The 13,425-nt window shown below is 30.5% G+C and overlaps 1 protein-coding gene across 1 annotated transcript; it reads right to left on the bottom strand.

Annotated features, from left to right (window-relative positions):
- Nucleotides 1-10,922: 10,922 nt before the first annotated feature.
- Nucleotides 10,923-13,113, bottom strand: LOC127259390 (uncharacterized). The gene is made up of 3 exons (XM_051286707.1): nucleotides 13,017-13,113; nucleotides 12,844-12,927; nucleotides 10,923-11,767 (listed from the first exon to the last, which is right to left on the bottom strand). The coding sequence occupies exons 2-3, from the start codon at nucleotides 12,911-12,913 to the stop codon at nucleotides 11,028-11,030; spliced, it is 810 nt and encodes a 269-aa protein (XP_051142664.1). The 5' UTR covers nucleotides 12,914-12,927; nucleotides 13,017-13,113; the 3' UTR covers nucleotides 10,923-11,027.
- Nucleotides 13,114-13,425: the final 312 nt, after the last annotated feature.

Here is a 13,425-nt window from a genome sequence, read left to right as displayed (position 1 = left end):
AAAAGTGGCCACGTGGAATAATTTGTCATACGTAGGGCCCACGAAGTTGACATGTAATAGTGTTGTACACGGACCCGACCCGAACCCAACATGTTTAACTGAAGTTCAATTATTTCGGATGTGGGTCGGGTCAGAGTCTGAAGTGGATCTTAGTCAACCTAAATTTAATCCCTGTTTAGATTTGTTTTTATAGGAGCTTTGCTATGTGCTTTAAATAAAAAAAAAAAAAAAAAACAATTTGTACATATTTTAAAGTACCTTTTAAAATAAACAAAAATAATTTTAATTAAAATTACTTTTTTATTAATAATAATATACTATAAAAATAATTAATTTATATACTTTTAGAAAAATTAAAAATATAATTATATTATTACTTTAATTTATATGTAGTAGTTGAATTAAATTTTAAAATTATAATTAAAACATCACCATTTAAAAATTAATTATACTAAATTATTAAATATAATTTAATAAAATTTTAAATACAAATAATTTAATATTGGATTGTAATTTTATTTTTAATTTATATATTATTTTTAAATTAAAAATTTAAAATATAAGTAACTAAATTTTAAAAATATAGTTCATCCTGTCTAAGATAATTGACATATTTCATTAAGGAGACAATATTTAAGGTAATGATATTTAATTAGTTAATAATAGTAAATTATTATATAATTAATTAATTATTTATTTATTTAATAATATTGATAATTTTGAAATAAATTTAATATATGATTAAATAAATTAGAATACGTATTTAAATATTTTAAAATTTATGATGCAATAAAAATATATACAATATAGATATTATATTATTTTATAAAGAATAAAATTTTCTATATAAATTCTTTATTTATTTATAATTAACATAAACTAATTTTATATATATTGTTAATTTACATGTCTCAATCGGGACATTACTTACCTGTGTAATTATGTCATAAACTTATATTGGTGTTGGATATATTTATAAAAATGTCTTTGTTTGAAATGATGATAGACCCGAAAAATGATACAAATGACTTACCTCCAAATTTGTTGTACACTTCTTATATGCAAAAAAAGCTAAACTAAAAGTTATGATGAACGAAGAACAACTGAAAGCTTTAAAACTCATCATCTCATTTGGCATTTTCTTATTTGTCTGGAAGTGAAGCTACTTTGGAATCGCTTGTAGCTGATTGTCAATATGTTTGACATCGCGATCATTTCGAATTAAAGATGAATATGAATTAAGTTTTTCTTCTAAGGAAGTCTCTGTAGTTTTGGATTACATGTAAAATATGGGTATATGTCTGATAATGCTATTGTACCATGTAAAAGCTTTTCGACATTGTTTAAGAGAAAAATGAGATTAATGAGAAAACTTGAAGTATCTACAACTCACTCCATTAAGACATTTATGTATTTTTCCAAAAATAAAGCTTCCCTGGCATTGTTTGTGGACGATTTTCAATAACTTTTATATTTATTATAATTATTTTATTTTAAATCAATTTGTAAGAGATAATATTCGGTATTTTTCATCATTATTGTTCATTTTATTTTATCTATCCAATCTTGCTATTTGAATTGTTGTTATATATATACTCATCTTCATTGAGAGCTCTATTTTATACAATACGGAAACTTACTTGCCTAAATGATAAATTGCCGAACTCGACGATGTTAAGACATATTGAACGAAAATTGTTGTAAAGATTTTATCAGAGGCCCTGGAGGGACTGCCTAGTATCATTGTATCATAATTATATGTTAATTGTTATGCATGAATTGAAAACATTTGAAATTTGAAGCAGTTGGTTGTCAAATTGGGGTAGATAGTCATTGAAGTTATGTTTTGCCAAAAACTTTCAGATTATTTTAGTTTCTACTTTAATATACGATATATACGGCTCTCCTTAAGTATGAACTTTAGTAGTAGAGGTACGTACCCGCGAATTAAGAAATATAATTCAATTCGAAAAATTTTGTGGTTAGGTATCGAGAAACCTCTAAGTTTGAGTAACATACCTCTGATTAAGGCATATGTGTTCCTTCATTTAACTAACTTATATACTTCGGATATGATTGCATGTACTCCTATTGATGAATAGAATTTGTAAGTAACTAAATACATATTCGACATGTAGTGAAAAATATTTATTCACCACACCGTCTGGAAAACACTAATGGATACATTTTATGTACACATCAATGAATATATTTGTTTATAGTGTGAGTAGCCTTAATATGTTGCATGCGTAATATTTACTCTACATACCTTCTAATATATTTGTTTGTTGGAGATGTTTTCTTAGTCTACAAAATGTTGATATGAACAAAGACAATAAAAAGTGTGAGGACTGAGATAAATCTATCAGTTATCCATTAACTCATCAATATCACTTATCATGATCTATAATATCATATGTTATGTCAAACATATTTTATGTGACATTGTCATCCACCATCGAATATATGAACAAATTAATTTCAGTGATTGTTTTAGTAGTATTAGCTGATAGACACCAATATTCGACAAAATGACAATGATCTATTCAACTCATAGTCATCTAATCTAGCCAAAATCAATAACATATTTTTGGTAGACGCTTAAATACCCATGTTTATCAAATTAATACCCACGTGAGAATATAAATACTTCTATACGCAACGACAAAGCCTGTTTATTAGAGACATACATCTATAATCAAATTCAATATACCTTAGGTATATAAATCTATACTCTTACAACTATTGTATGAACTTCATATAAAAGTTTAACTACCCATATTAACCAGTGCAATTTATGTTAATGTAAATTAAAGTAGACAGATGAAGTTTTTTATAGTTTGTGTAATATCAATACGATTACTGGATAGATACAAAGGATACCAAGCACTATTTGGATTTTATAATCAAATATTCATGTAAATGAAATATATGGTTGGTTATATTTCATATATTCACAATGACTTTTAATGTACTACAATTATTATTTCACATACTTTTTTTTTTTTAGCAATTTGAAAGTTTTATTTTGGACTGTTAAATACCTATCATATATCAATATCTAACAATTTACCACAAATATACCCATGTAAATGAGTTGCATATACCCCATATAAATACAAGTATTGTCCAATTTTCAAAATAATGAATTCGTACAAAGATTTGTGTTTGCTATACAATCTATCAAAAATAAAATAAATATCAATTTACTTTCCTATTTCAAGAATAATTTCCCTCTCATTTTCAGCAAAAACTATTTTCAATTTTCATCATTGTAGACAAACATATGTGGCAAAAAGATTTAAAAACTATCTATCAAACATACAAGTAATAAAAGAAATATCAGAATTCATCAATGATTGGTCATAGTATACCTCAAGATATTTGCAAACAAAAGGAATATATAATACCACATAACACATGTATATGATTAATAAGTATAGGGATACTACGTAAGATTATCGACAAATATTTTGTTGTTTTTTTCCACTGCCACATGTTTAGTCTAACTAGAGAGAACCATTCCATCTGGTTCATTCTTTTATCTAGGATCGATGAGCTTTGTGGAACAAATATCGTAAACAAAAATACAAAGTAATTAGCATAAACAAAATTTGAGTAAAATACAAATATATATTGAACCGAAATAAAATTGAAATTAATCTAAAATTTTATATCAAAATTTAATCGTTTAAATAATAGCATAAGCATATTCCGGAGGTAACCAAACAGAGAACAAAATCAAATTGAAAGTGAAAAATTGGATCAACCAAAAGACAAAATTAAGAAGCAACCATAAGGTAAAAAATAAAAAAAATAAAAAAATAAAAAAAAAAATCTAAAATACAATCTCATTGTACAACTTTATTTGTTGTGTTTTAGATGAATCTCATATTGTATCTATATGTACAAAAAGTCAAATATTTTTAAAAACTATATAAGAATATGCAGGGATCACTGTATATCATTTTGAAAAATACATGCAGTTAGTTATAATATCAGATAACAGTGAAGATAAACAATTATGTTGTTAATTTATATTCCGGATCGATTAATTTTTCAAATCAAACCTTCTAAGCAAATATACGAACCCAAATTAATAACAATTCAAATCGAAATTAAAAATTAACAATGGAGACTATGCAAAATAATATTTCTGAAAGTTGGAAAAATATCAAAATCGAACCAACACATCCTCACCGAATAAATAACATCAAATTGAAATTTAGAAGCACACAAGAGAATTATTTCTTCCCTGTTTGTTCTGTTCTTCAAATTCAATAGAGAATGAAGGCATGCTATATTATTTCTTTAATTTCTCTTCAGTCGGCGACGCCAACTCACGGTGGAGGATAGTATCACCGGCAGTCAAAGGCGACGGCTTCCGGCGGTCATCTTCTCCAAGTAGCAGTAGTAGCGAAGAAACACAAATAAAAACTTTGGGCGATAATTCCTTTTGTAGCATATTCCTCCTCCAGTGAACATTCGAAAACTGATGGCGTTTCTTCTGGCGGAAAGATTTAGGTCTCCGGCGGAATCTCGCAGCGAAACCCTAGGCCCAATCCTTTATTCACAACAAATTATACTTGACTTCCGACTGTCATCTTCAATAGAATGTGCGTCGTCTTCAATCGATCATTTGTTGGAGGCATTTCTCTCTCGTGCGAAAGATAACTGATAGATTGAGATTGAAAACCATAAAAATAAATTGGGTTTGTACGAGGGCAAAATGGAAAAATAGAAAGGGATAGGGAGTTGGTAGCAAATATTTTTTAAAAGAAAAGAATGCAGTATTCTATGACTATGACTAGGGACTAATGTAAAAGTAAAAAATTGGGTAGGTATTTAAATACAATTCTCTGTTAATATAATACATAAATATTTTTTAAAATATTTATAATTAATTATATTTCAAAAAAAATTTTAATTAAAAGTATTAAATTTAAATATTTTTTGTTACATTTAAGTTTATACTATATGTAATATAATTTTATAAATTATATAAACAATCATTGAAAATTTAAATATATATTATAAATATATAATTTATAATTTAAATTAATTATTATGTATTTTGATATTAACATATGCATGCTATCAGTACGAGACAAATGAAAACAGGAAATATAAAAATAATTTTATTTTCTAAAATTTGATTTGCTTAAGAGAAATAAATATATGGTTATTTTTTTGTTTCTATTTTATCTGCCAAACACGCTCTAACAGTATCAAATTACATTAAGGTGTGTTTGTTTGGGATTTTATCCCATTTTTTTCTCCAAAAACATCAAATCAAACACTTATTTTTTATTTTTTATATTGTACTAAAAATCAATTTTATATTCAAAACATCATATCAACACCTATTTATATCACATCATACAACTATTCAAATTCAAAATTTTTACTATTTAAAATACCAACTCAAAATTCAAACCTCAAACAAACACACCCTAAATATATATATATATATCAACACGTGTTGTTTAATGTATTTTATAGTTCATTGGAAGATCAGTCATAAATAATCATAATGCAATAAATGGTACAAATGAATAATAAATTATTTTTGTATATAAAAGCGGACATATATAAATATATATATATATATTACCCCCTCCATCCCAGATACCTTGTTCATGTTGCCGTTTCTGTCGGTTCCACGTACATGTCATTTTTCTTTTTTCGAAAATGATTACACACTTTAATTTTATTTTTAATTTTTAATTTTTTTTTAATTTTAATTAAATTAATCCGTTATCTTAATCTTAATTTATAATTATTTATATTATAGGATAATTATTTTCACTAATACATTATTAATTATCTACTAATTACACCCCTCCTAAAATACTGTGTCCACAGTATAGCAGACACGGTATTTGAGACGAAGGGAGGATTTTATGTCCAAATCGTTATTAGTTAGTTATCTTGATGGGACCATAACACCTGTCCCGGCCCTATTCCATTCCAACCTCGCCGTTACCATTTTCAAATTTTCCCTCATAAGGGTCTGTTTGGTTCAAACGAAAGGAGATGAGGAATTTTAATAGTAGGGAAACGAAGCCAAGGGAGAGAAAAAAATATTAAAATTATAATAATATGTTTGGTTCATATGGAAGGGAAATGATGAGAAGGAAGAGAAAATAGTATTTTTGTGTTTGGTTAAACATCAATGGAAAATATAATAATTTTACTGTTTTACCTCTATGTTATATAAATAAAAAAAAAATTAAAGTATTTAATAAAATTTGATTAATTTATTTATAAAATATGATACAAACTTTATTTGTCTAATATAATAAAAAAAATAATTACATTATTACGTATTGAAAGAATCAAATATTTCATACATTAGTTATTTATTAAATTTACCAATAAAGATAAATAATAGTTTTACGTATAAATAATAATACTATAACAAAAATTATTTAAACTAAATATATTATAAAAATATTTTATATTTTATAATTTGTAATTTTTTAATATTAATTAAATTTTTTAGATATTTTAATTTTAATTTATAATTATTTTTTCTATATAATAATAATTTTTACTAGTACATTTCTTAATTACTTACTAATTATATTTTATCTAAATTTTTGTATCTACAATATGCTCATATTACATGGGACAAAAATAAGTAAAATATTAGTACTATAGGTATAATTATAAGCTAATTTATAATTTATTAAAAAAATATTATAATTAAACTTGATTAAAAAAATTAATTAAAACTATTTCAAAATATATAATATAATTTTAATACCCATTACGTCCCAAAACTATAGTATGTGTTGTGGTGGCACGAAATTTAAGGAATATTGATATTATATTGGCGGTGGGTAAAAAGTACGGGTAAAATTTTTTTTTGTCCTTGTGAGTGTATTGGTGTAAAAAGTAAAAGTAAAGGTAGTTTTTTTTTATAGTAATATGATTATTTATGGTAATATTGTTTTAAGACGGACAAAAATGGTAAACAGAACTATTATATTGAGACAGAAGGAAGAAGTACTATATATTAATATTTATTTGATATAATTAAAAATAAAATAAATAAATATTAAAATTTTAAAAGATGTTATAAAATTTCTAATAAAATATGTAAATGGTATAATAAGTAATTAGATAAAAGAAAATTTTGATAAAATTCCTCCCCTTCAAATTCTCCCAAATTGAAGGAGAAAAAAAATTAAAAATAATTGACTCCCTTCTAAAAAAAATTTGAACCAAACACAAAAAATATTATAATTCCCTCCCCTCCCCTCTTGAACCATCAAACCAAACAAACCCTACGAAAAACACATACATCCATTCCCAGAGAACAAAAATTGCACAGCGCGGGGACAATCTGAATTTCAATGGTTCGATAAAATCAATCACCCAAAATTGAAATCGACCGCGGCCGTCAAGAATCGAACACTACAAGAAATAAGAAATGATATAACATAAATATACGACCATCAGTTCATACTAAAGGTGGGGTTGGGATAGGATGGGTAGGATAGGGTGGGGGTGGTTCAAGAGCTGTGCCGCCTCCACGACGGCACGTCGCTACGGCCGTCGGTGGATTCGGACTATTCGATTGTCCCGACCCGGCGAGCCACGGCATCGATCCACCGGCAGGATATCGCCCGCCCCTTTGCCCCATGTTATTGTAGCGCGTCGGGGACGGCAGTGTCGGATACCCCCACGCCGGAGGGTAGGTTGTAGGGACTCGACCATCCGGCACAAGGGACAAAATTCTCGGTGGGCTCCTCCTCTTCGGCCTAGCCCGTTGGGACCGTCGGGTTTCCGACGCTGACCCTGCCATGGACGGACGTCGACATTCTATCGATGTCCGGCTCGGCGTCACCTTCAGCCTCCCAATCGATGAAGTCGATGTAGAGGTTGGGATGGGGCGACGGGCCGGAGGGGAGGCCGTTGATTTTGGCCCAATAGCGTCGTTTAGCGTTGTGGAACGCCTCCTCGGCTCCGGAGTCGTCCCAGTTCATCACGTTGGGGTACTAGTGCATGTGCCGCTGCGTCTCGACCAACATTCCCCAGTCGAGTCCCCTGTCGTCTCGGCAGAAGTCCCATGCCGGACTTCTGTCGACTGCCGACTACCACCTGCGACCGCGACCAGCTTTCGGACTCCGGGGAGGCCGAGTCGTCAAGTTGGTTTTTTTTTTTTTTTTTTATCTCTTATATATTTTAAATTTTAACTTGTTCGAACTACAGTTTTATAGTTATAAATAAAAATAATAAATTAATGTACAAAATTGACAATGAATAGGTGGGGCAAACCAATCTCTTAATCATATACTTCGTCCGTCTATTTTCTATTGTCCTAAAATATATTTGTACTGTTTTTTTAGGTAATTGTTCTTTTGGTATGAATTGACAAATTTGTCATTTATTATAAGGTAGAGATTAAAAGTAATAAATAAATAAAAATGGTAAAAAAAGTAAAATTTGTCTTTAAAAAAAAAATAGGCCAATAGTTATTCAACATCCCAAATAAAAAAATAAGACATTAGTTTGTGGACCGAGAGAATATAATATAAAAATTACATTAAAAAAATTGATTTTTTTAAATTTGAGGGGTCAGTTGCCCCCGGGTCCCTACATGGTCCATCCATGCATGCGACGAAAAATGTAAGAACAACCAACAACTTGTCCGAAAATTGCAGCGACGAGAAATGATCCTCGTATTACTGAGATGAAACGAAACACGATAGATTAGACGACAATATAAATGTATTTTTCAAAGATACTTTCTTTTTTCAAAACATTCATCGTTTTACGCTCCTATCCCTACTTTATCTCATTTACATTTGGTCGAAAAAGGATGTTTTAGTCTTTTCATATCTTTTACTTCGAATTTTGAAAAATATCTAATTCTTGTTCTAAAGGATAAATTGACACTTTTTTGGAATGTAAGCATTAGACTCATGATAATACTACTAAAGTTATCACGCATGTGTACAAAATCAAATGAACATGTCTAAGAATCCGTGCATTCATTGTCTGCACGTAAAAAAATAAAGAAAATAGTAGAAAAGATATCTAAACTAAAGCGCAAAAAACAACATGATGTTTTTCTTATTGATCCGAGGAATGAAGAATTTTAATTTGTCGTTTCGTTCTTTATTCCTCGATTTCGACTTGTCAACTATAATTCAATTTGTCATTTTGTTCTTTTATAATTCAATTGTCACTTTGTTTATCATTCCTCAATTTTGATTTGTCGCCTATAATTCAAGTTGTCGCTTTCTTCTTTATTTCTCGATTTCGACTTGTCACCTGTAATTCAATTTGTCGTTTTGTTCTTCTATAATTCAATTTGTCATTTTGTTCTTCATATATCGATTTTGATTTTTTGCCTATAATTAATTTATCGTTTTGTTCTTCATTTCTCGATTTCGACTTGTTGCTTATAATTCAATTTGTCGTTTTATTCTTTATTCCTCGATTTCGATTTGTCGCCTATAATTCAATTTGTCACTTTGTTCGCCATTCTTTCGGGATTAGAGATCCAAGGAATGATGAACAAAGCATATAGGCGACAAATCGAAATTCGAGGAACGAGAGAACAAAGCATATAGACGACAAATCGAAATTCGCAACAAATCAAAATCAACATCTATATATACTTAATTTTAATTCTATATATTGTTCCGATTTTAAAATTTTTGATTTTGTTTATAAAATTCTTGTTCTTTATATTTATATTGATATATTTTCTTTGATTCTTTGATACATAACAACATCGAATGTTTGTTAACAGTTAGATCAAACTGAAATTTTCAGGGTTTATTCGTGATTCGTTAATATTTCAATCCAATAGTAAGATTTGCGATCGGATATTTGTAATTCGAACAAAATTTTACATAATGTGACTGATTTTTTTGTTAGTAATCTTTATTTTAATTTTTCTTAAGTTTATAATTTTCGTCGATAGATACAGTGGTAATTAGAAAGTGTATCCAGTGGTAATTAGAAAGTGTTTACACATTATTTAAAGGACTCATAATATATTTTCTTCTTTAATTTGGTTGATCATTCATTTCTATTTTATCTTAAAAGTTTTTCATGTTATAATTTTTCATACTTTTTATATTTTATTTGCAATATAATTCATATTGTTTTTGCAAGAGAATTGCATTTTCTATTAATATACCTTTACTAGTGAACTTCTTACAATAAATCTTTTTGTTTAATTTTAAAAATTTTAAATGATTATACATAAATTAACTATAGTATTATATTATTTTTATTATTATATATTCTTTTAATTTCTACTAATCTATTATAATATTCATATGGTGGTGCAGGAAAAAATAAGAAATTAAAGATCCTACAAAAGAAGAACCAAAGAAACAATATATGTATTATTTTAAATTATTATTGTATTTTTGTTACTAATAAATTTTGTCATTTTGTAGTATATATTTTTTCAAGTTAATTTGGTTAGAATTTTTAATTTTGTAAACATGTTCAAATTTTTTAGTTTTTTTGTTTAAAAGAATATCTAAAAAAGTTATACATAAATTACGATAAGTTTTCACATATAAAATTTTTATTTTTATTGTATTCTATATTTTTTAATTATTTATTTTACTATTTTTATTTTCCATAAATTATGTATTTTTTTAATTTTTATTGTGTATATTATTTTTAAAATTGATTTAATTTGAACAATATATACTATTATCTAACAAATCGTTATTAGTTAGTTATCCTTATGGGACCATTACACCCATCCCCGCCCCTATTCCATTCCGACCTCACAAACATAGCCGTTACCATTTTCAAATTTTTACACCCTAAGAAAATAACATACATCCATCCCTAGAGAACAAAAATTGCACAGCGCGGTGACGATCGAATTTCAATCGTTCAATAAAATCAGTCACCCGAATTTGAAGTCGAACGCCGCCGCAAGAATCGAACTCTACAAGAAATGATAATGACATAAATATTCGACCATCAGTTCATACTAAAGATGGGGTTGGGATAGGTAGGATAGGATAGGGTTGGGTGGTTCAAGAGCTGTGCCGCCTCCACGACGGCACGTCGCTGCGGCCGATGCAGCCGAAATTCCACCGTCCCGACGAGCCTCTCCCACTGGCTTGCTCGCGGGAGTCCCGGTTGCTCCTCTGATTCCAAAACCGGGCCCTCGGAGGTCGGTAAATACCCGTCGCCGCCGCTTCTCCACCGGCATTCGGACTATTCGACTGTCCCGACCCGGCGCGCCACGGCATCGATCCCCCGGCAGGATATCGCCCGCCCCTTTGCCCCATGTTATTGTAGCGCGTCGGGAACGGCGGTGTCGGATACCCCCACGCCGGAGGGTAGGGGTTGTAAGGATTCGACCATCCGGCACGAGGGACAAAATTCGCCGGAGCATCGTCTCCCGGGCCATCGGTGGGCTCCTCCTCTTTGGCCCGGCCCGTCGGGTTTCCGACGCTGACCCTGCCATGGACGGACGTCGACATTCTATCGATATCCGGCTCGGCGTCACCTTCGGCCTCCCAATCGATGAAGTCGATGTAGAGGTTGGGATCGGGCGACGGGCCGGACGGGAGGCCGTTGATTTTGGCCCAATAGCGTCGTTTAGCGTTGTGGAACGCCTCCTCGGCTCCGGAGTCGTCCCAGTTCATTATGTTGGGGTACAGGTGCATGTACCGCTGCGTCTCGACCAACGTTCCCCAGTCGAGTCCCCCGACCTCTCGGCAGAAGTCCTTCTCCCATGTCGGGACTTCTGTCGACTGCCGACTACCACCTGTAAGAACAGCCAACAACTTGTCAGAGAATTGCAGCGACGAGAAATGATCGTCGTATTAGTGAGATGCAACGAAACACTTTGCTTTGAATTTTGAAAAATATCTGAATCTTGTCTTACGCATTTGACACTCTTTTGGAATGTAACCATTAAACTCACGATAATACTACTAAAGTTATTACGCACGTATACAAAATCAAATAAACATGTCTAGAATCCGAACATTAACTGACTACACGTGAAAAAATAAAGAAAACTGCATAAAAGACATTCAAACTAAAGCACAAAAACCACATGATGTTGTTCTTGTTGTTGTTCCGAGGAATGAAGGATTTCAATTTGTCGCTTGTTCTTCATTCCTCGATTTCGACTTGTCGCCTATAGTTCAATTTGTCGTTTTCTTCTTATATAATTCAATTTGTCGTTGTGTTCTTCATTTCTCGATTTTAATGTCGCCTATGATACATACAATTTGTCGTTTTGTTCTTCATTTTTCGATTTCTGACTTGTTGCTTATAATTCAATTTGTCGCTATGTTCTTTAGTTCTCGATTTCAATTTGTCGTCTATAATTCAATTCGTCGCTTTATTCGTCATTCCTCGGCATTCGAAATCCAAGGAATGATGAACAAAGCAAATAGACGACAGATCGAAATCCGAAGAATAAAGAACAAATCGACAAATCAAAATCCTTTCGTTCCTCGGATCAACAAAAACACCATAACCATCATAAGCCTAAAGAATTCGACAAATTCGACTCTGACATTTCGACAACCACAAAATCCAAATGCTCCTAACAATCACTAGAACCAAATTACAACTTACAAACATCAAAATCAAATCAAATCAGTAGGTACAAAACAAACATGATTCAATTTCAGGTTTCTTCATTTCCAGGAACAAAAACAGCGACAGATTCGACAATGGTGGACCCTCCCAACCTCAAAATGGCAAAATCAGCTAAACCATAAATTAACAACCAAACCAAACCAACACAACACACCAAGCATTCACAGATTTTGCGCAACACAATCAAAATCCAAATTAAAATCAATGAAAATATTGAAAATGCATTACCAGTTGTTGTCCTCCTCTGCCGCTGTGATCCTCCAAGATAGTAATCCCTCCGTCGCCCCCAATTCTCCATCGATCAAAATATATCTGCAAAAAATATGGCGGCAACTGTAAGAAACAGCACGGAAACTCAAATTCAACTCAAATTCACTGAAACTAAAACCGAAATTCATTACCGATTCACAACTGGAACTACTGGAACTTCTGTAATGGCGAATTTGGCAAAAAAATTGGCAAAGGAGTGATGATCGAGGGGGGGATTGCAGAATGGAATTTATAGCGATTGGAATCCAAAAATTTTGGGAGCGGAGCGTTGGACAGTGATGATCATTAAATGGAATTCGGTTCTTCTGAGCGACTGAGGGAAATAATAATAAAAAAAAAATATTTGAAATTAAAATTAAAAAATAAAAAAAAATAAAAACTAGAAAAAAGAAAAAAGGGGTGGAAATGTCAGTAACAAAATTGTGAAAGAAGATACAAAATAAGCAGAATTTAAGGTTGTGTGTTTTCATTTTAGTTTTAAAAATTTATTTGGAGCTAAAAAATAAAAAAGAGTTGCAGAGTAGAATAGGATTTGTTTGT

This window comes from Andrographis paniculata, unplaced genomic scaffold, assembly GCF_009805555.1.
Source record: "Andrographis paniculata isolate CXL003 unplaced genomic scaffold, ASM980555v1 Contig14END, whole genome shotgun sequence".
Lineage (NCBI taxonomy): Eukaryota > Viridiplantae > Streptophyta > Magnoliopsida > Lamiales > Acanthaceae > Andrographis > Andrographis paniculata.
The sequence above is the reverse complement of the archived record's forward strand: the minus strand, read 5'-3'. Positions and strand labels throughout refer to the sequence as shown.